General features: G+C 50.9%; 1 protein-coding gene across 5 annotated transcripts in view; it reads right to left on the reverse strand.

Moving 5' to 3' along the window:
- Nucleotides 1-2,749: 2,749 nt before the first annotated feature.
- The window catches only part of LOC309623881 (kazrin), a 460,374-nt gene continuing 441,141 nt past the window's right edge, over nucleotides 2,750-21,982 (reverse strand). For all 5 annotated transcript variants that reach the window (XM_082381160.1, XM_082381158.1, XM_082381162.1 and 2 more), the window contains 5 exons: nucleotides 18,154-18,385; nucleotides 16,751-16,852; nucleotides 16,089-16,255; nucleotides 8,123-8,237; nucleotides 2,750-6,511 (listed from right to left, as the gene is read on the reverse strand). In XM_082381160.1, the coding sequence (XP_082237286.1) occupies nucleotides 6,350-6,511; nucleotides 8,123-8,237; nucleotides 16,089-16,255; nucleotides 16,751-16,852; nucleotides 18,154-18,385 (778 nt within the window). In that variant the 3' untranslated portion in view covers nucleotides 2,750-6,349. The remainder of the gene's footprint in view (nucleotides 6,512-8,122; nucleotides 8,238-16,088; nucleotides 16,256-16,750; nucleotides 16,853-18,153; nucleotides 18,386-21,982) is intronic.

The following is a 21,982-nucleotide window of genomic DNA, read 5'->3' on the forward strand; positions in this document are numbered from 1 at the left end:
ATGGCCTAAAATAGACATCTCGGGTTTCCATGTGGGGTGATGGAAGAGGCACTTGGCATCTTTGTTGCCCCCAAGTCAGCTGTGCCCTGGGAGCCCCAGTGCCCATGGGCTAGTTATATCATTCTGCACCCCCCGGGGAAGCCAGTTGAGCCATGAACCAGAGCAAAGGGAAAGAGGGACCCATTTTGCAGAAGGTGGGGGCTTGGTGTCCAATTGTGCCACTAGGGAACATCCTTAATTGCATCAGGGATGACACAGATGGACAGGAGCCAGATCAGGTGCGCTGGGAGTGGACAGAGACCCAGCAGAGGCTCTGCTGCTGCCTGATGGCCCTCCAGCCCCTCAGGAGACGAGCCTCTCACTCCCTCACTCCAGCCCCGTGGGCCTTTTTTCAGTCCCACTTACTGTGCTCCTCCCACAGGACCTTTGCACATGCTGACCTGCTGTCTACAATCCTCTTCCCTTTCTTCTGCACCTGCTGAACTCCCCTCTGCCCAGGCCTCACCTCCTCTTGACTACATGAAATCCCCATAAGATAAGCTCTCTGACGACCAGCTACCTCTGCTCTCAGGACTGGTCACAGTTACAATTTCACACTGCCCAGGAGTATTTGATTCACGTCTCTCTTCCCTGCTGGATGGGAAGCTCTGTGCGGGCAGAAGCTGGGCAGAATTTCATTCACGTTGTATCCTCAGCATTTAGCTCAGCGTCTGCCTGCCTGGAATGTTCTTCCCCCAGATCTTTGCAGGGGAAAGTATGTCTCAGCTCAGAAGTCCTCTAGGACAGCCCCACCCCCTTCATCACGTGTACCACTCATCACGTCTGAAATCAGTCACCCCAGTCATGGATGAGTTTCTTGTCTTCCTTTGCCAGGTTATATGAGTTCTCTCCCTGTATCCCCAGCACCAAGAACAGGCCCTGGTACCCAAGAGGATTTACTAAATACAGTATGTGTGGTCAGCCTGCTGAAACTGGTCGTGCCCAGGCCTGTCTCATGGTGTCTTCTAACTTTTCCAAATCCTCCCTGTTCAATGCACACTTCCCGAGTATTCACCCCCTGCCAGAACTTAGCAATGAGCTAGGGAGTCAGGCTGGGCTCCTGTCCTGGGAGAAGCGTACAGTCCGGCTCCCTGGGGTGGGGTTCCATCAGGGCCAGTCGGACATCTGGGTGGAGACTTCAGCCCATCCCCGACCTCCTGTGATTTGGGCTTTGCCAGGAGGGCCCAGCTGTCAGCCATGATCTTGATACTCAGTGTGTGTGTCTCTGGACTAGCAGCACAAACTGGGAGCTTATTAGAAATATGCTAATTTGGGGCCAAATGAGCTTATTAGAAATAAGCTAATTTGGGGCCAAATAAGCTAATTAGAAATATGCTAATTTGGGGCCAAATCTCAGGCCCCAGCCCAAACCTCCTGAGTCAGCATCTGCATTCCAAAAATACCTGTCCCTCCCAGGTGCATGTTTTGTTTTTTTTTTTTTTAATAAATTTATTTATTTTATTTACTTTTATTTTTGGCTGCTTTGGGCCTTCGTTGCTGCGCACGGGCTTTCTCTGGTTGCGGCGAGCGGGGGCTACTCTTCATTGCGGTGCGCAGGCTTCTCATTGCAGTGGCTTCTCTTATTGTGGAGCATGGGCTCTAGGGGCACGGGCTTCAGTAGTTGTGGCACGCGGGCTCAGTAGTTGTGGCTTGCGAGCTCTAGAGCGCAGGCTCAGTAGTTGTGGCACACGGGCTTTGTTGCTCCGCGGCATGTGGGATCTTCCCAGGTCAGAGCTCGAACCCATGTGCCCTGCACTGGCAGGCAGATTCTTAACCACTGCGCAAGCAGGGAAGCCCTCCCAGGTGCATGTTAAAGTTTGAGAAGCACCGAGATAGGACACCTGTGGTTTTACCGCTGCTACGGACTGAATGTCTGTGTCCTCCCCAAATTCTTATTTGAAAAATTCTAACCTGCAATGTGATGGTATTAGGAGATGGGGCCTTCCGGAGGTGATTAGGTCACGAAGATGGTGTCCTCATGATGGGATTAGTGCCCTTATAAGACATCGGACAGCTTGCTTCCTCTCTCTCTCCCTGCACTCTGGGAGGATACAATGAGAAGGCACCCATCTGTGAACCAGGAAGAGAGCTCTCACCAAGTGAATTAGCTGGCACCTGGATCTTGGACTTCCCAGCCTCTAGAACTGTGAGGAATAAACGTCTATTGTTTAAGTCCCCATAGTCTCCGGTATTATGTTGTAGCAGCCCAAGCTGACTGAGACGACTGCTGAAGATCTATTCTGACGATCTGGAAATGTGAATACCCCGGAAGAGGGATACGGTGAAGCAAGTGATATCAAGGGAGGGGTGACTGGTCAGATGTTCCCCTCCTGACAGCGGGGTTCTGGGACAGGAGGCAGCACTCTGATGGGGACAGTAGGTGCCTGACTTTTCCAATAGGACAGAATGCACCAGAGCTCCATTTTGAGTGCTGCCACCTGGTAATGTAAGTCCTGTGCTGGAAGGTGCGGGTGAGGGTGGGAACACCAACATGGTAGGGGGATGTTGCTCAGCGGGGAGGAACGAGCCTGGGATTTGGAGGCAGGTGACTGAGCTGGAGTCCTGCCTGGTCAAGTCTTAGCTTAATGGAGCTGGGCAAGCCCCTCAGCCTTAACCTCAGTTTCTCCATCTATGAAATGGGTTAATAATCACCCCTCTCAAAGAGACTGAATGAGAACACACAGAGAAAAAGGCCAGCTCATCAATGAAGTGCTGTGTAGTAGTATTTATTGTTACAGTGTTAAAATTCACTCTTGGGAAGACATTCCGGGCCATGACCAGTAACTAAAGGTCAGGAACATCATCTTAGCTCATGGACAACTCGTTTCCTTTGCACCCACAGACTCCCTGGGGTGTTAGGGCTCAGGAAATTCTCATCAGCCAACCACTGAGAATGATGTTAGTGTCAGAAGATGCTATTTCCCACAAGGCTTCTTTTTCTTGGCACTCCACTGCCAGGAGCCCGTTGGAACCTCGAAGGGCAGAGCAGAAGTGATGGTGCCCAGAAAATATGGGTTGTGATGGGAAGGGGGAGAGCTAGGCTTGGAGCACCGAACATGGAAGTCACATCTTGCCAGATCGTCCTGTTCTGCTGGACCCAGCCCCGTCCGGTGACCTAGAGATTGGGGGTCACTGTTCTGAGGCCCTTCCATGCTGCCTGGGCTGTGTGGAGACCCCTTCCTCTCGACTTCATCTGGTCCAGGTTCTCCTGTGGCTTCTCCTTGCCTCCTGCAGCCTGGGCTCCGATGATTGCAATGCTGACACGGACAGATTTCTCGGAGAAAAGCCCTGCGCAGCCAAGGACAAGAGAGCCTTGTCCACAGACAAGAGGCGCCTGGGATCAGAAAGCTGAGTCCACCTGGCAGGTGCCATCTGATGACCCTGGTCCCCAGCTTCCGGGAGGAATATGGGGTGTCTCTGCCCACCCCGGTTCTCCCCAACCTCTGGCAGCGACTACCTCTTTTTAAGGGGCCAGCACCCATGGGTGCAGGTGACAACAGCTCTCAGAGAAGCACATTCACATGGTTCCGAGGTCCAGATGCCATGTCACCCTTTAAGGACCAAGACCATGACTCAGGCCGTTTGGACAAGACGTGGCAGGTCACTGTTCTGTGGGTGGCTGCTCTGCCAGCCTTTGTTAACCAGGTACCAGAACCTCTCTGCCAAGTCTGCATCCCCTGCTCTTCTTGCCCGCTCTTGAAGCAGAGTGGACATTTAGGATTTTTCCAGCAGACAGAGCTCACCTGATTTAACTCTGTATGGAGGCTGTTCATTTATCAGCCAACCCATCCTCATGTTGCAAAGCCAGCTCCAAACGCTTGCCTGGCTGCCAGGGATATGGAGCGTCCGGGAGGTGAGAATGTGCCCTTAGGGCATCGTTTGGACCAAAAGGCGCATCCAAGTTTGCCCACGTTGCCCCAGGCCTGCCGGCCGAATGCTGCGAATGTTTCGGGCAGTGCCATCCCTGCCAGTGACCCCCCCCCAACTTTCCACTTGCCCATCTTGTCCCCAAGCGGATTGAGTCGGGGAACAATGCACTGGTTTCAAATAATCAGACCTGCATTCAGGCACCTGTCGGTTTGCCATTCCTGCTCACCCTACGGGAATAACTGCCTTCTGGGTTTGCTCCTTCCCGAGAGGCAGATCCTGGGGTGCCAGCTCAGCCAGCCTGGATGCTGGCTGGGGAGTGGCCTGTGGCATCAGGTTAGATGGAGGTTTTAACTCCTCTCTCCGGCTGCGGACTCTGCAGCCTCCGATCCCGTGTGTGTGGCTGAATGTCATGAAGTTACTGGGTTTGGAACCTCCGCAAAGCTTCACCCCTTGTCCCAGAGCTTCACCCCTCGGGCCCTGGAATCAGAAATGTGTCCCTAGGAGGCCAAACATTCAGACAAAAGGGGGCATCCACCTGTCCACAACGAGGCATTTGGTTTCCGGTGGTGAGAAAAGCTGTGCTTGTGTTAAGGTTAGGAAACCACGGTCTTCGGCCTCGGGGAGGAGGAATTCTCAAGTTCATCAGGCCTCGGGTTGTGCTTTTCCTTGAGGGGAAGTAATTCATTGGGTTGAAGCACATGCTTTGACGGTTCTTGGAGGCTGACCCGGCTTCTAGTCCTGGACATTCAAACCTCTTATAGACTGTTGGTGCCAAAGGCTTCAATGGAAGTTGAGCATCGTGGTTCCAACAAATGATTTGCTTTGATAACCTAAGTGTAAGTAGAACTCCAATGCCATGTGCCCTTCCCTAATCATTCCTCAGCATCGAGGTCAATGAACTCAAGCCTGAACACATGGATCAAACTCATTTTCAAGGGTTATGTACGTGGGATTTTCCTCTTTTGGGGAAGTCAAGTCCTATTGGGGGCTCTAGAGAGTCTGAACATTAAACATTTCTTGCCCTCCTTTTGCATGTTGCTCCAATCAAAACAGTGGGAGAAGACTTCCCTGGCGGTCCAGTGGTTAAGATTCTGCCCTCCCATTGCAGGGGGTGCAGGTTCAATCCCTGGTTGGGGAAGTTCCGCATGCCGTGCGGTGCGGCCCCCAAAACAAACAAACAAAAACAACAACAACAAAAAACAGGTGGAGAGAACCAGTACAGTATCAGTACAATATCAGTTCTGTGTTGTAAATGGGAAATTAGACACCCACCCTGGACCCCATAACTTCCCACCTGTCTCCTGAGAGGTTACAAAGTGTTACAGACGTTAGCAAGTGTTAATCCTCACAACATCCCTGGAAGGGAACCAGAAGTATTGTAGATGAAGACATTGAGGCACAGAGAGGTGAGGCCACTGGGAAGAAGCCACACAGCAAAACAGTAGTAGAGTCAAGAAGAGGGCTGGGGATCCTCTCCACCATCTTAGCGACCTGTGAGATTCAGCTCAATTAGGGCACTGGTGAGCACACCTGTGTGTCAGGTGACAGACATCACAACAAGGTTTGCTGGGTTAATGATGACAAGCGTTTCCCTGCTCCCAGTCCCAAACCCACTGTCACACTTGGTACAGTTGTCACGGACCTAACTCAGTCAACCCCGATCCTATCGACACGATATCCTTCATCCTGATGACCAGATATCTGCATTTCCTGGCAATGTCGCTGGTCAGCCTCACCCCCACAGGGATGTCACCTGCCTCCACCCAGGACAGCCACTCCCAGGAGGAGGGAGCAAGTAGCCCTTTAACATGTCCACCCGGATGTGACACACGGCTTTTAGGATGGGAATGACCTTCCCGTTTTGCCTTCTCCCAAGAGAGATTCAGTGATCCAAGTCAGAAGCCAAGTTATTGGTCATGGGGGGCATGTATGCTGGAGCTGAGACCTCCACCAGGCTGGCCAGAAGGGTCCACGTGGTGACCGGTCAGCCTCCAGCTTTGCTAGCTCCTGGTGCTGTCACTGCTGGGCTCTGCGTGTCTGGCTGGAGTCCCATCTGCTCCTCCTGGGAGGGTGTTTTGGGGAACCCTGTGCCTCTTTCCATCCTTGTGGCTCAGTTCAAGGTTCCCAGGACCACTTGAACTGCTCAGTGGCTGAGTCACTCCGAGGTGGAGCCTTGATGACAGAGGCGCCGGGCACCCTGACGGGCGCCCTGGGCCAGTCTCCCTCCAGTGAGCACGGAAGTCCACAGCCAGCTCAGGTCAGGCAGGCTGGAGCCCCCTCGTTCCTCGGGGTTCCCATCCGAAGTCACAGCAGTCTGCTGGGATGTCCCGGGGCTAGAGGAGCATCCTCAGGCCGAGATCACTATGTACAACAGCGACAGTCCCTGGCTGTCCTTCATCCCTGCGTCTCTCTGTGTTGGGTCTGGTGGAGCATCGGCTCCTTACACGTTGGTGACCTCCAGGCCATTGTAGCCTTCCAGACGGCACTGCTCGGGCCTGCCCTGGGAGTCGTCGTCTCCGCAATCTTCGTTTTGAAGAGAGCCATAGTCGTCGTGGAAATCGGGGTCTTTGCTGAAGCCCCTTCCTATCTTTCCCAGGGGCAGCTGAGAAGAGAGGAATGAGAACAAAGGACAGGAAGAAGAGAAAAAAAGAACTGAATGTTCTTGGATCTGGGAAAGGTGGGGTCTCCAATTTCAATTGCTGTGTGACCTGACCTAACTACTCTGTGCTCCTCCTATTAGTAATAATACTCCACTCCTCAGGGAGACTGAGAGGATTCTTGTGAGTTAACCTTAGGAGAGAGCTCTGTGTTCCCAGCTGGAAGGAACCAGTTTGTTACTGAGGGTGAGGGCAAATAGAGTCTTTCTGATTATCTACCGAAGTCTCTCACCTTCCTCCTCAGCAGGAGGAGTGGGGGTGAGAATGAGTGTGGGCGTGAGGTCTGACTGCATTCCCAGGTCAAGAAGAAATATTCCAGCCTTGCCTGGTGTGGCAGAAAGAGTGTGGGTTTTGGAGACTCACAAACTGGGGTTTGGATCCCTGCTCTGCCATTTCCCAGCTGTGTGACCTTGGACAAGTCACCTGTCCCCTCTGAGCCTCAGTTTTCTTAGCTACAAAATGGGACTAATAATTCCTTTCTCCCAGAGTTGTTGCAAAGAGTGGAAATCCATCTGGAAAGCACACAGCCACGTGCTAGCAGACAGTAGCTATAATCATCAGACACAGTGGCCCCTCAGTAAATAGTTCTCTCTTATTTTGAACAGATCTCTATCAGGGTAGTCATGACAGTGCTTTGTAATTATTTATTTATTTGACCGCCTTTCTTTCTGGACCAGTGTTTCTCAACCTTTTTGTTCATTACTGCCCCTTTAAAAAGAAGAATTTTTAGACATTTTTTCCCTAATCACACTCCCACTATGAAATTTTCATGCCACAGGTATACTGTGCTTCTGTTTATGTGCCATGTGTATAGCTGTGCTTCATGCATAAAACGAGTAAGGTTTTTTGTGCCCTCCCTGAGCCGAACCAAGTTTGACCCCTTTGGGGGTGACAGCACCCCCAGTGGGAGTGCACAGTCTAGACTGAGAGCATCTTAATGGTGAGGGTGGTCGTTTATTCATGTTTATCTCCCACACTCAGGACGTGCCTGAGATGCACTTAGTACCTGAAACTGTCCGCTGAATAAATGGAAGAATTTTGGATTATCCGCTTCTGTCGTCTGTGTCTATACACCTCCGTTTAGGAATCTGTGTCGCCCTGAGTCCGCATGATCAGACCCAACTACACATGTTCTTATGCACCAGAGTCTCATCCGCTGCTCTTGGTCAGGCCATTGGAGTTCAAAATCTAAGTCAGTGGCCCTTAGAGTTTAGGGTGTGTTGGAACCCTCTGGGCAGCCTTGCGGCATGCGGGGTTCCCCTTGCGCCAGAGGCCCTTGTGTCAGGAGGCCCAGGTGGGTCCCAGAATCTGCATGTTAAGCATCCACCCAGGTGAGTCTGATGCAGGCAGGTGAGACCTGCACTTCGAGATACAGTGACAAAGACCCCACGAGGCTGAGTGTGTCTTAACCATCATGCAGGTCCCTTGAGGGTGGCTTCCAGGGCCTCTCTCCCAGCTGCACCTGTGACCTGGCCCATCGGCCCCCCTCCAGACGACACAAAGACCTTTCTTTCCCAGGCTGGGGGACCCCCAGGTAAACACATGGAGCGACCTACCCGGCCAGCCTTGTACTTGATCCCACCGCTGTTCTCCTCCTTCCCCGCCCGGGTGATGCTGGAGGCCCTCCCCGGGGGCGTTCCGAATCGCTCAGCCTCCCGGATGCCTGTGGAGCTGAGGAGAGACCCAGTGCAAATCAGCAGGGCTGCGGCAGCCGGGGGTGTGTGTCAGCTACTGCCATCCAGAGACACAGACACTCACTCACACCAGGAACAGTGACCGCAACTGTGGTTTACTGAGTATATCCTACGTGCCACCACCTTGCTAAGCACTTTACAAACACAATCCTCACAGCACACCTAGAGGCCAGGCTGCCATCTCTCGCTGCCGATGAGGAAAAGGGGCACAGAGAGATCAAGCGATCTGCCCAGGATCACACAGCTGGAAGCGGCACAGCCAGGATCTGAACCCTGGTCTCAGAGACCCCAAAGTCTCTCTTAAGCCCCCAGTGCCCTGCAAACCCTATTAGGAGAGGGGAGACTTGATGGGAGAAGCCCCACATGTCAGCTCATTAGGTGTGACTTGAGAAACATCAAGAAAGCTTCCCCCACTCTGCATTTGAAATCTGGGTCCCCCACTGACTTGTTACCCCCATGGCTCCCTTCCTTGTACAAAAGCATCAAAGGCTTCTGTTAGAATTGGACTTGGCAAACGACAGCCTGTGGGCCGAATGCAGCTAGCTGACTGATTTTGTAAATAAAGTTTTATTGGAACCCAGTCCCTTGGTTTGCACGTTGTCTATGGCTGCTTTCTTACTATCACAACAGAGTTGTCTACTTGGACACAGACCACGTGGTTCCCGAGTGCTAACATCTTCACTATCTGGCCTTTTATGGAAGAAGCTGGCCAGCCCCTGCGTTAGAATCTTAGTGCTGGTGCGTATGGAGTATGGAGTTGGGGCAAGAAACTGGTTCAGAGCCAGGAGTTCCGAACTTAGTCCTCCCACCTGCCTTCCTTCTCTTTTAGATTTTGGGTGAACCAGTGTGTCTCTTGGACTCCTGTCTTTCTCTGCCTGCAGGGTTGGCCCCAGCATGGGCAGAGCCTTCTGTACCTTCCCTGTCAACCTCACCAATCCCAAGACGCTGGTGTCCAGCATCTTTCTTGGAGCTTTAGTGGCATTGAAATCCTGGCTCGACTCTCTACGGGCTGCGTGACCTCGAGCATGTCACTTCGTTTCTTGAAAGCTGGGTTTCTCTATCTGCCAGATGGGGATCGTATTAGAGCCAACTTCACGAAGTGATCGCGAGGGTTAGTTAAAAAGTGCTTTGGAGCTTAGCTGGAATCCAGTAAATGGCTATAGTGATAATAAGTCACATTAACAGTAAAAACTTATTACAGAGGAATTGGCTCTGGCTGACGGGCGGTCAGGAGGTGGCTTTACAGGAGCTGTGAGCCTCGGCTCAGGCCACCACGGAGGTGGACTCATGAAGAGAAATGAACCTTCTAATATCGTTTAAGCTGCCTTAGAGAAGCTCTGCTTCTTTCGGGGCAAGTTCTGCTGAGAAAGTTCAAGGGGGGGAGCGTGCTGGGCAGGGGACCCCACTGGCTGCTGGGCGGCAGGTGAAGGTGAGTTCTCAGGTCCCCGGGTGCCAGGACATCCTCGTCACAGGGAGGATCTTGCTCTGCGGCGGGTCAGGAACTGAGGTCTTCATTGATGACCTCCCTCTCTCCTCCATCTGGGGATGGAATGCCCTGGGTCTAGTGGGGAAGCTGTTCTAAGTGCAGAAGTCACGAAAATCTCAACTCATGCAGCCAGCTGTGTTTGCTGTCTTGTGGGAAGTGCGTTAAACCCCCCTGACTCATGGAACATCAGCTGTCTGATGAGCTTGGGAGAACTCCAGAGCCCCTTCTTTTGTTTTTCACTGAAAAAGAGATGGAAGTCCAGAGGGGATGTGTGTCTCATCCAAGGATACACAAGACACACAGTGGCAGGGATGGAACTTGAACTTGGGCCTCTAGGAGCAAGATCTAGACCGTGTTTTTCCCACCTTGGGGGTCAGCGTAGGACCCAGAGGAGGAGACAGAATGTGGAGTGGGGTTAATATCAACATTTCTCTTATAAGGTCATTGGAGGATTAAATGAGAGGACACATATAAAATGCTGAGAAGGGGCTGGCATAGCATGAGTAATTGCTGTGACCAACACAGGGGTTGAGGGGTACAGACCTGGCTTGAGTCCCTGCTCAACCATCCCCTAGCTGTGCCCTCATGTGAGCTGATTCCCTTGCTGGGCCTCAGTTTCCTCATCTGTACAATGGAGCCCAGTACGCAGCTCTGGTCTTAAAAAACCATCCCCTGAGCAGAAAGTGGTTGCCTTTGTGGTGTAGACAGAGGAGCACAGGGCAGCTCCTGCCACCATTGTGCCAAAACACCTTCCCTTCTAGCTTTTTCCACCGTGGCTAAAACTGTACCGTTCCTCCTACGGATTAAAAGTCACGAAAACGCAAATAGGCCGAGCGCAAGGTTACGGTCTTTGGAGACTTGAAATGGCTTACTGAATATTTCTACTTCCTTTGTCAGACCTTGAGGGAGTGGAATGCTGGAAGGATAAGTTTTAATGAGGGAAGTTTCTGGAAGATAGGGCATCTCTGTTGACTCATTTCCTGAGTCAATGTAGAGGGTGTCCTGGGCACTAAAAAAGGCATCGTGTGCAGGAAGGAAGGTGGCGGGGTGGGAATCAGCCTCTGCCAGTGGGGCTGGCCTGAGGTCTGAGTCTCACCCAATTAAATGAAGGTTTACGAGGCCCGTGAGGTGCAAGATGCTTTGGTGGAGCCGAGTGAAGTGGGGGAGGACAGAGTATTAATTGGCCGCCTACTGTGTTCCAGGCATGACGCCAGGTCCTTCCCCCGAGTCAGCTCCTTGAACCCTCCCGAAGCCCTGGGGAGGAGGAGTGATTGTCCGCATTTCAAGATGAGGGAACCGAGGCTCTAGAAGGCAAGTTTCTTGCTAAAACCACAGATGATGGGAGAGGAGCCAGAATTCAGCCCCCAAAGGCCCTGCCGTGCCCCCTCCTTACATAGGACCACGACTCCATGGACCACACCGCCCCAGGGCCTGGTCTCTGGGCTCACAGTTCAGTGATCGTTTGGGGGTGGGGTGTGGCAGAATATTACGAAACATCACCTTCTCGTGGGTGCCTGAAAATCTCAATGGGCCCCTTCCCCCACCTGGCGCAGGTGACCTGCCAGGGGGCCCAGGAATACTCCCCCTTGCCTGCTGCCTGGATCTCTCAGACCTGGGTAGCCTGCCAGCCAAGGAGGTAGAGCTGTGACAAGGCCTCTTATTCTGTGTGCTCCAGGGTTGAGTCTATTTGAGTTCATAATGGAATTGCTCTTCCCTGCTGAAATGCTAATGAGAACACTGGAGCAAAGTGACAGAAAGGGGAGCCCCGTGGAACCAACTGCAGAGGAAACTGCTTCACTGAGCCGCTCCAGCGTTCCTGTGAGGTCAGGGGGCGGGAACTGTCAGTTATCGTGGGGCGTCTCTGTGTCAGGCTCCACGTTCACTTTGTCTCACTGTTTATACTTCGGGATGGAGGCTCAAAAGTCCCCTGGGAGGGGCCCAGGGAGATGAGACCACTGCTTGACACGGTTCCCCTGTTGTTCTGGCCACTCTTTCTGCCCTTTAGGGAAGCAGCAAAGCATGATGCTTTGAATCCCAGCTCCTCAGTTTATCAGCTTATGGCCCCAGGCAAGATATGCAGCCTTGCTGTACCTCAGTTTTCTCATCTGTGAAATGGGGCTCACACACCCGCCTCTAGAAGGTGGTAACAACGTGCTAGGTTCTGAGCCTGGACCGTGGCAGAGCTTAGCAAATGGTTATGGTAGCTTGATAACCCCACCTTATAACTGTGTCTGGAGGGGGAAGGAGGAGGGGAAGGAGGAGGGAAAGGAGGGAGATGCCGGCTGACTCTTGCATCCTTGGAAACAAAAAGGGGCACTTTGGGGCCATGGGTCATGAGGCCACAGGATGCGGAGGAGTATTTACAAGAGAGATGCAATGTTTGTCTGATGCTTCCGAGGCCTAAAGGGGACTCTTCTCAGGCCTAACCTTCAGAGAGAATCTAAATGAACTACAGGCTGAATCCGCCTGGTGCCTGACCCTGTGTTAGTGACAGGATACACCGTCCTTCAGGCAAGTGCTGGAGATGGTCACACATTTTCATTAAGGCTTTTTTTTTTTGGCTCCTGTGATGCTTTGGAACGGCTTGGCTACTCCCTGCATCCTTTTGGTCCACTGATTTATTTCTCTGGATCTTTAATGCACGGTCCTATGACAGAGTTGGTGCTAGACCGGGATTTACCAGGAGAAGCAAGAAGTCAGTGTGTGTCAAAGTAGACATCACAAGATGACATCAGAAACTGCTCCGCCTCAGTCCCTTTGGTCCTATGGTTGTCATGGCAACGAGAGGAGGCTGGAGAACATGATGTCATATTAGAACCTATAAACTCTTGGTAAATGTGCCTTTCCTAGAGTTGGGTTGGGTGCTGATGTTCCCTGACTTCCTGGTCATGGGCCATTAACACATGGGGACTATAATCTCCCAAGATGCTCTGAGCTGACTACACCCCTGTGACTACAGGCATCGCATCTACCGGGTGACGTGGGATCACAGATGTGATCAGGGGTCACATCTCCTGGGGAGCAGAACCAGGTGCTCATCAGCCCCCACCTCCAAGCTTCCTAGCATGGTGGAGGGTCACAGGAGTCCTTGCTGGTAGATTCCAGCACTGCCACGAACTCCCGTCTAGTCTTGAGCAGGTCACAGCACCTCTCTGAAGCCTGTCACCTTATCTGTAAAAGGAGGCAACGATTCCTTCTCACTCAGCTTCCTTCACAGGGAGGAGGAGCAAATGAAACAAGGGATGTGACAGCACTTTGCTGACGATGACATATGGTATCAGTGTGAAGGGTTGCTGTTATGACCATCCCTCTGTTTCACCCGGCCTGGGATTCAGTCCCAGGGTTGGCATCTCAAGTCTATTCTGATGGTTCGGGATGTTTCCTCAAACTGGAATCTCTCTACCCAATCCAAGCATTCTGGGAGGACTCACCCCAAAAGACCTGCCCTGCCCTTTCTCTTTCTGGAAAGCTGAAATCAGCAACAGAGAAGGAAAAGGAGCAAGAAGGCAGTAGACAGGATGAGATACCTAGACCACTGCAGAGATGTCCTGGGCAAAGCCCAAAGATCTTGGTTAATATAAACCCATCAGACCTTCCCAAGCATCTCACCACCTGCCTGGGGATCACTGTCTCCCTGGTGTTTGGCTTAGCTGGGGACTCTTGTACCAACAGCAGCAGGCTCTAAAATTCTTTAGAAACTCATGGAGTTCTGTCTTCCCCCAGCTAACTGAAAGTCTGATCCCCTGGCCCATGGCAGGGTCTCAGCAACGGGCCGCGAGTTTCCAAAATCCCACATCCCACGTGGAGACCTTGACTCATAAGCTATGACCAATACGTGGAGAAAAGCAGCATCAAGGAAAAAGTTCCTAACAGGGAGACAGGTTTGGGGTCTGGTACTGGCATTGCCTCTTGGTTCCCTGGCTGAGCAGCCTCAGATTCCTCAGAGGTAAAATGAGGAGCCTGGACTGAGTCCATTTCCCTCTTCCTTGTCCTGACATCAGGAGGACTGCTTTCATCTAGTTCCTGAAGGAGTCTCTGACCTCCCAACAACCTAAGAACCCACCCTATTTGTGCCCCGTTGAAACTTCCCTAGTGCTCACCCACTAATCCTAGACAGTCCTCAACATACCTCCCACCTCACGGGGGGTCAAGGGTTTAATCAGTCACACAAATGTTAGTCACATGGCTAATATTTAGCTAGAGCTGCCCCTCCAGGGCTTGGAAGATCTTAAGACTGTTACAGATCACATGGCTCCAGAAGGGAGGTAAAGGAAGGTGGAAAATTCTGAGGAGAAAAGCCTTTTTCCTGCACCTGTTGATTCATGGCTCATGGAATAGGGTTCTTGTCAAAATCACCTCAGCATGCATAAAATGCTGAAAATGTAGATTCCCGGGGTCTGCCAGCAAATTCTGGTCCTGTAGGTCTGAGTTGGGGATGAGGTATCTGCATATTACAAGAGCACCGATGATTCTGCTGCAGGGTCTACGAGAACTGCTTGGGTATCAGCCTGCCAACGGGGGAGGGCAGTCCAGGGCATCTGGACCCTGTGACAGATGCACAATTTTCTCCCACCTGCATAACATGGGGTGTGGCTCAGCTGCTCCCTGAGGCCCCATGTGGTCTGGGGGTTGAGCACTCAGGCCTGACGCAGAGAGCCTCAGGTTCAAATCTGGCATCTGTTAACAAAATGAGCTAACCTTTAGCTAGACTGACCAAGAGTTAAAAAGGGTGATGACTCAAATTAGTAAAACTAGGAATGAAAGAGGGGATAACTCTACATAAATAAGAGGGATTACAAGGAAATGATCATATGATCAATTGTATGCTAACAAAATAGCTAACTTAGATGAAATGGACAAATTCTTAGAAAGATATAAACTATACACACTACTATATGTAAAATAGATAAGCAACAAGGACCTACTGTATAGCACAGGGAACTGTACTCAATATTTTATAATAATCTATAAGGGAAAAGAACCTGAAAAAGAATGAACATATATATAGATATAGGTATAGATATACACACACACATATATATGTGTATATATATATAGAAATGAATCGCTGTGGTGTACACCTGAAACTAACTCGATATTGTAAATCAACTATACTTCAATTAAAAAAATTTTTTTAAAAGTAAGAACCTAAAAAAAGATACAAACTACTGAAAGTGACTCAAGAAGAAACAGAAAATCTAAATAGACCTACAATGAGTAAAGAGTTTGGATTAGTAAAAATAATAATAATAATAAACTTCCCACAAAGAAAAGCCCAGGACCAGATGGCTTCACTGGTGAATTCTACCAAATGTTTAAAGAATAATGAACAGCAATCCTTCACAAACTCTTCCCCAAAACAGAAGATGAGGGAAAACTTCCCAACTCATTCTATGAGGCCAATTTTACTCTGATACCAAACCCAGACAAAAATATCACAAGAAAAGAAAACTACAGACCAATATCCCTTGTAAATATTGATGCAAAATTCCTCAACAAAATACTAGCAAACCTAATCCAGCAACATATAAAAAGATTATACACCATGACCAATTGGGATTTATCCTAGGAATGCAAGGTTGGTTCAACATCTGAAAATCAATCACATAATATATCACTTTAATAGAATAAAGGACAAATCTGGGCTCTGCCATTTACTAGCTGTTTGACCTTAGGCAAGTACCTTGGCTCCTTCAAACAATTTTCTCCATCTATAAAGGAGGGATAGTGAAACTAATTTCTTAGCATCATCATAAGAATAGAATTAGTGCCCATAGCATGTGCTCAATAAATGGTCATCTAACCCTAACCACAATCATTTTAAGGAGAGAGTCCATTGGGAGTTCATCTGTTCAAGTTCTGTTCTTCTGGCCACTTTTCATCTGTTCTTCTGGCCACTTTTCAGATGAGGAGACTGGGGTAGGTGGGCTGACATGGTCTGCTCACCTAGATGGTAAAAACCATGAAGACGCCCATCCCTGTCTCTGAGCCTTCGTCCCCATAGTCAGCCCTGCCTGGAACAGCCATCTCAACCTCTTAGGCCAGTGTGAATCCTCCCCAGCTCAAACCCCACCCTCACATGGCCTTCCTCATACACGCTGGTCACTCTCCCTTCTCTAAATGCCCGTTTTAACCACACACTTTATTCAAACCCTGACTGCTCCTCTACCTCTTTCTACTCTATGACGTTCAGGCTAAAGCACTGCACTTCTCTGAGCCTCAGTTTCCGGATCTGCAAAAGGAGACCGCTGTGTTGCAAAGGAACAGCTGGGATCCAGGAAGGAGGGGCCAGGACCATCCGCTTCCAAAAGCTGCGAGCTGCAGCCAGCAGCCCACACTCACTTGGCCGGGTGGAAGATGGCACTCATCTCCTCCGCCAGGTGCCTCCGGAGAATGTGCTTCCCGCTGGGGATGCCCAGGGCCGTGGCCATGGCCTCAGCGTTGAACGTGGGTTCCAGCACCAGCACGGCGCCGTGGACACCACTGTTGGTCAGGTTGTCTGCGTACTCCTGAGGGCAAGACACGAGGCTGGTGAGCCACCCTGCTGGCCTGAGGGGGCCCCACCTCCACTGGGGATATGCCCCCAACAGCAAGGGCTTGGCCTCCGGGGACCAGTTCATTTACTACTGACAGGGAACCCCACCCCACTCTTGTAGGGCCATGAGAGCAGCGACTGGACTATTTTGTCACTGACGTACCCAGACCTAGGCAGGCAGCCCATAAATGCTTGTTGGGGGAGAAGACGGATGTGGGTTCAATCCCAGCCTGGCTTCAGAGAGCGAGAATGGTTCAGCATTCCCTGCTGCCCCATGAGATGGGGTGCTGCTGGGGGGGTGGCAGGAGGGGGGGCAGTTCCCTCCTCTTGAGTGACAGGAGGCAGGTTATTCTTGCCAGCCCGGGCAACGATGCCTCAGCCCACGCAGAAATGGATATTGATTTGCACACACACAGACGTGCATGGGATTTGCCCAAGGGTCACCCCCAGCCCCGCCATCTCCCCTCACCTTCAGGTCAATATCTCGCACCCACTTGAGCACCCGCTGGTTGGTCCAGACCACGGGGTCTACGTTCTGCGTCTCGCAGCGAGCCCGGCGCTCCTGGAGGGCCTGTTGGGGTGGGGAGGGTGGGTCAGCCGGGGGGGTGAGGGTCCACGGTGCTGGCAGGGACCTCAGCATGCGGATGCGAGGCTCCTGGCCAGGCCATCCACGGCTGCTCGGGCCACGTCGATCCTTTCATTCTGGAAAATGGGGAGAAGCCCACTTCCGGGGTGAAGGAGCCTGGAGGCAGAGCCGCCTGCATCCGGAGGATGGGGCTGCCTGGGCCCCACGGCGGCTGCCTAGCTGTGTATCCCAGCCCCCTGCTCACCTGACTTGGAGCAGGAGCTCGATGCGTGTTTGTGGAGGGACGTCCCCAGATGAGGCCACCCATTTCCACACTTCACCGTCATGATCTTCCCACTCGTCACCTCCTGTACCAGACTGGGGCTCCTGGGGGCAGGGCCTGGTCCTCATCACTTCCTGTGCCCAGGGCTCTGCGTTGGGTGTTTGAGAAGGCCATGAAGACCCCTCTTCTGTCCCTCTCCTCCCACCCCTGAATTGCTTGTGCTCTGACGGTGCTCTAAGAAAAGTAAGCCGTCTGCACTCAGCCCCACAGACCCCAGCAGCCTGGGGTCCCTCCCTTGGGAGACTATTTGGGGAGAGGTGCCGGGAGGCCTTGGAGGAGCTGAAGCAGGTGCCCTGGGCTCTCTGGCTGGCGGCACTCAGAACAAGGGGCACTCAGAGTCCAAACTCTATATGCCCTACAGTCCCCCGGTTACCTGTTCGCACTCCCGTTCACTCTCCCACCTCAAACCCAGCATGGGAGCCACACAGGACTCTCAGTTCTTCTGCTTTCACAGATCTGTCCTCTGGGCCTTAGTCTATGCTGTTCCCTCTCTGGGCTGCTTTCCCCCTCATACCTTCTATTGACTGATCCCTGAAATTCCTCCTTCAGGTCTCACTTTAGGTGTCACTACCTCTGGGAGGGCTTCTCTGATCCCTCTGGAAGCTTCTCCTTTGGGTTTTCAGAAAACCCTGGGCTTCTCTCATTGGGACAACCTTCCATGATGTTGTGACCACAAGCTTCTTTCTGGTTTCCCCTGATAAGCAGTGAGTTCTTGGAGGATGAGTGTTTCCCGTTTCCCCTGAATTGAGCACAGGGTCTGGCCCATCCCCAATAAGCAGTTGTTTAAAGGAGGGAGGGAGAGAGGAAGGGATGGATGGATGGATGGACGGATGGACAGGTAGAAGGATGGATGGATGGATAGATAGACGGGTGGGCAGATGAGCAAGTGGTTGGATGGACAGACACTGGATGCAGAGAGGAAAGCAGGGCTGTGGAAGGTGCCCCCCCCCACCCTGCTTCTCACCTCCCTGCTGAAGTTCACTTGGTACAGCAGCTCGATTCCCAGCAGGATGCTGATCTGGTGGAACTTCTTGGACACATTCAGGTGCTTCTCCAGGTCCCGCTTCATCAGGGAGTTCAGCATCCGCCCATCGACCAGGTGGTTTTGGAAGGCCTGGGAGTACTGGGACAGGCCGATGTCATTCAGCCAGGCCTTGGCCACCCAGTGATGGTCCAGGTCAGCGGCTTTGGACAGGCTGGTGAGGAGAGACACAGCCGGCGAGAGGGGTGGGTGGGGAAAGGTGGCAGAAACAGAGGGACAGGAGAAATGGGGCAGAGACGAGCAGAGATGAAGAAAGAGAAGCAAAACAATGGCGGGGAGGGGACACAGACATAGAAATGAACAGGGATGGAGTGGAGAGACAGAGAGGAAGAAAGACAGAGGGCAGAGGTGGGGAGAGGTGGATGGAGGGGAGAGAGAGAGGAGGAGACAGGGAGAGACACAGGGAGAGAGGGACAGAGACATAGGAGAGAGACACAGACACAGAGGAGACAGAGAGATATAGACAGAGAGAGAGGCAGACAGACACAGAGAGACAGAGACAGAGAGCAAGCCCCAGAGGACAAAAAAGGGATCAACAGACAGGCAGAGGGAACAAGAAGAGAAGAGACCACGTTCAGACACACTGAGAGTGGAAAGGGACAATGACAGAGCCGCAGGGACGAATGCAGCAGTAAGCAGCACCTCTGGGGACCCCGGCACCCCCCACCCCCCAGAGTCACACAGTGACACGTCTTGGAATCAGAAATAAACCCCACGTTTTGCTTATTCCAAGTCCTCTCTCCTCACCGCCGAATCTCAGATGTTCTGTATCCCACCCAGAACTTCACCCAGCGCCACGCGCATGCGCACGTAGTAGGTGCACAACGAATACGTCTCAAAAGGATAAAAGTGTGGTCCCCGCAGACGTCATTCCCCTGCTCGCCACAGGGTGGCAGCCTCGCAGAATGAATGAGGACAGCGCCTCCCACCTGCGGAGGAACTTTGAGAAACGACCGGAGGTGATGCCGGGTAGGGAGCTGCATTGCTGAAGTGGGAGCCTCGGGGGACCACAAAGGGATCCTGATGTGAAAGAGAAATAATGCGCTTACGGAGTGACGCCGCCCTCCTCCCCCGGCCTGGGATCTGGGCCGGCAGAGGGAGCGCCCCTCACCCACTCCCCAGCTGGGGTGGGATGGAGGCTGTGAGTAGAGCACCGTACAGGCCAAGCTGGAGACCTGGGTGGGGTTTTCAACCTCACCTGACTCCGCTTCCTCCTTTCTACTCTCCACCGCTCACTCTACGCACCGTCGTCTCCCCCCGGACTTCGCCTTCTAACTGGTCTCCCTGCCTCTGGGGCCCCTCCAGGCCCTTCCCTAGGATGGAGATAGCGGATCACGCCCCTCCCCTCCTGCTGGTGTCCTCGATGGCTCCTCGCTTCCTTCCTCCGCTCCAAGAATGTGTATTGAGCAGCTACTTAGCTCCGTGCCGGGTAGATGCGGCCTTACCATGGGCACATCTCTCATCTTCACCCCTTCCCTTCCCACCCCTACACTCTCCCGTCTGGGGCTGACCTCCATTTCCAGGGCTCTGGATCACATCTGTTAACAGGGACTTGCAAGTTCACATCTCTCCTTGCTCGCCTCTTCTGAGCCCCGGATTCTAACCAGCTGCCCTCTTGACATCTCCTCCTGGCACGGGCATCTCAAATTTAACAGGCTCCAAATGAAATGCCCGTCCTCTCTCCCATCTCCCCATCCTCACTTGCCCCGCCTCTCCCCTCCCCCACTCTGTCCATCTATCAATCACTCTGATCAGTGTGTCCGTCCCCTTGTCTCCTTTTCTGGGGTCAAGCCATGGCCATCTCTGGCATAGATTTCTGCAGCTGCCTCCTGACTGCCCCCACCCCACCCCCTTGCCCCTTCTAATCCACTTACCCCGTGGCTGCCAGATGGCCTTTTAAATACATCCATCAGATCATGTCACTCTTCTACTTAAAACCCTCTCTTAGAGGAATCTTCGGTGCATATTACTAAGTGAAAGAAGCCAATCTGAAAAGGCTACATACTGTATGATTTCAACTATATGACATTCTGGAAAAGGCAAAACTACGGAGACAGCAAAAAGACCAGTGGTTTCCAGGGTTTGGGGGACAGGGAGGGATGAAAAGGTAGAGCAGAGAAGATTTTTAGGGCAGTGAAACTATTCAGTATGGTACTGTAATGATGGATGCACTCCATTATATGTTTGTCCAAATCCATAGAATGTACAGCACCAAGAGTGAACCCTAATGTAAACTATGGACTTTGGGTAACAATGATGTGTCATTGTAGGTTCAACTGAAACAAATATTCCATCTGGAGGGGGATGTTGATAATGGGAGGCGAGGCACCTGTGAGGGCAGGCGGTTTATGGGAAATCTCTGTAGCTTCCCCTCAGTTTTGCTGTGAAACTAAAACTGCTCTAAAAAATAAAGTCTTTAAAAATGAGGGAGGAAACAGAGACTTTTTTAAACAAGCAAAATTGAAAGAATTCATCATCAGAGGAATGAACTACAAGAAATGTAAAAGGAATTTCTTCGAGAGGAAAGAAAATAATGACCACATGGAAATTTGGACTACACAAAAGAATAAAGAGAACTCCTAAAACTCAACAAAGAAAACAAACAACCCGATTCAGAAATGGGCAAAGGACTTGAATAAACGTTTCTCCAAAGAAGATATAAGAATGGCTAATAGGCCCATGAAAAGATGCTCAATATCACTAATCATGAGGGAAATGCAAATCAAAACTGTGATAAAATACCACTCCATACCCATTAGGATGGCTACTATCAAAAAAACCAGAAAACAAGTGTTGGCAAGGATGTGGAGAAATTGGAACCCTTGTGCACTGTTGGTGAGGATGTACAATGGTATAGCTGCTGTGGAAAACAGTATGACTGTTCCTCAGAAAATTAAAAAATAGAATTATCATATGATGTGGCAATTCCACTTTTGAATATATATCCAAAAGTATTGAAATCAGGGTCTTGAAGAGATATTTGTACATCCAGGTTCATTGCAGCAATATTCACAAGAGCTAAAATGTAGAAACAACCCAAGTGTCCATTGATGGATGAATAGATAAGCAAAATGGGCTACATACATAAAAGGGAATATTTTTCAGCCTTAAAAAGGAAGGAACTTCTCTCATATGCTACAACATGGATGAATCTTGAGGACGGAATGCTAAGTGAAATAAGCCAGTCACAAAAAGACAAATACTGTGTGATTCCACTTATATGAGGTACTTAGGGTAGTCAGATTCATAGAGAAAGTAGAATGGCGGTTGCTGGTATCCTGGGGGGAGGGAAGAATGGAGAGTTAGTGTTAATGGGTACAGTTTCAGTTTTACAAGCTGAAAAGAGTTATTGGGAGGGATGGTGGTGATGGCTACACAATAATGTGAATGTACTTAATACCACTGAACTGTACACTTAAAAATGATTAAGATGGTAAATTTTGTGTATTTTACCACAATAAAAAAAATTTTTTTAAAAGAAGATGATTGGAAATGGTAAATAATCTCAGTAAATATTTTCCTCATTTGCTAATCTCCTTAAAAGATAATGGCCAGTTTAAAAGAAAAATAATAACCATGTATTATGGAGGATATATATATATATATGTATATATATAGACAATAGTATAAAAGGAGGAGGAAAAAGCATGTTACACTACACACAAAGTTGTATAATATTATTTGAAGATAGTGTTAAGCTTTCTGTGTATTGTAAACTATAGAGCAATAATTAAAAATAACGCAAAAAAGT

The sequence above is a fragment of the Balaenoptera borealis genome (genome assembly GCF_965194805.1).
Source record: "Balaenoptera borealis genome assembly, chromosome: 1".
Taxonomy (NCBI): Eukaryota; Metazoa; Chordata; class Mammalia; order Artiodactyla; family Balaenopteridae; genus Balaenoptera; species Balaenoptera borealis.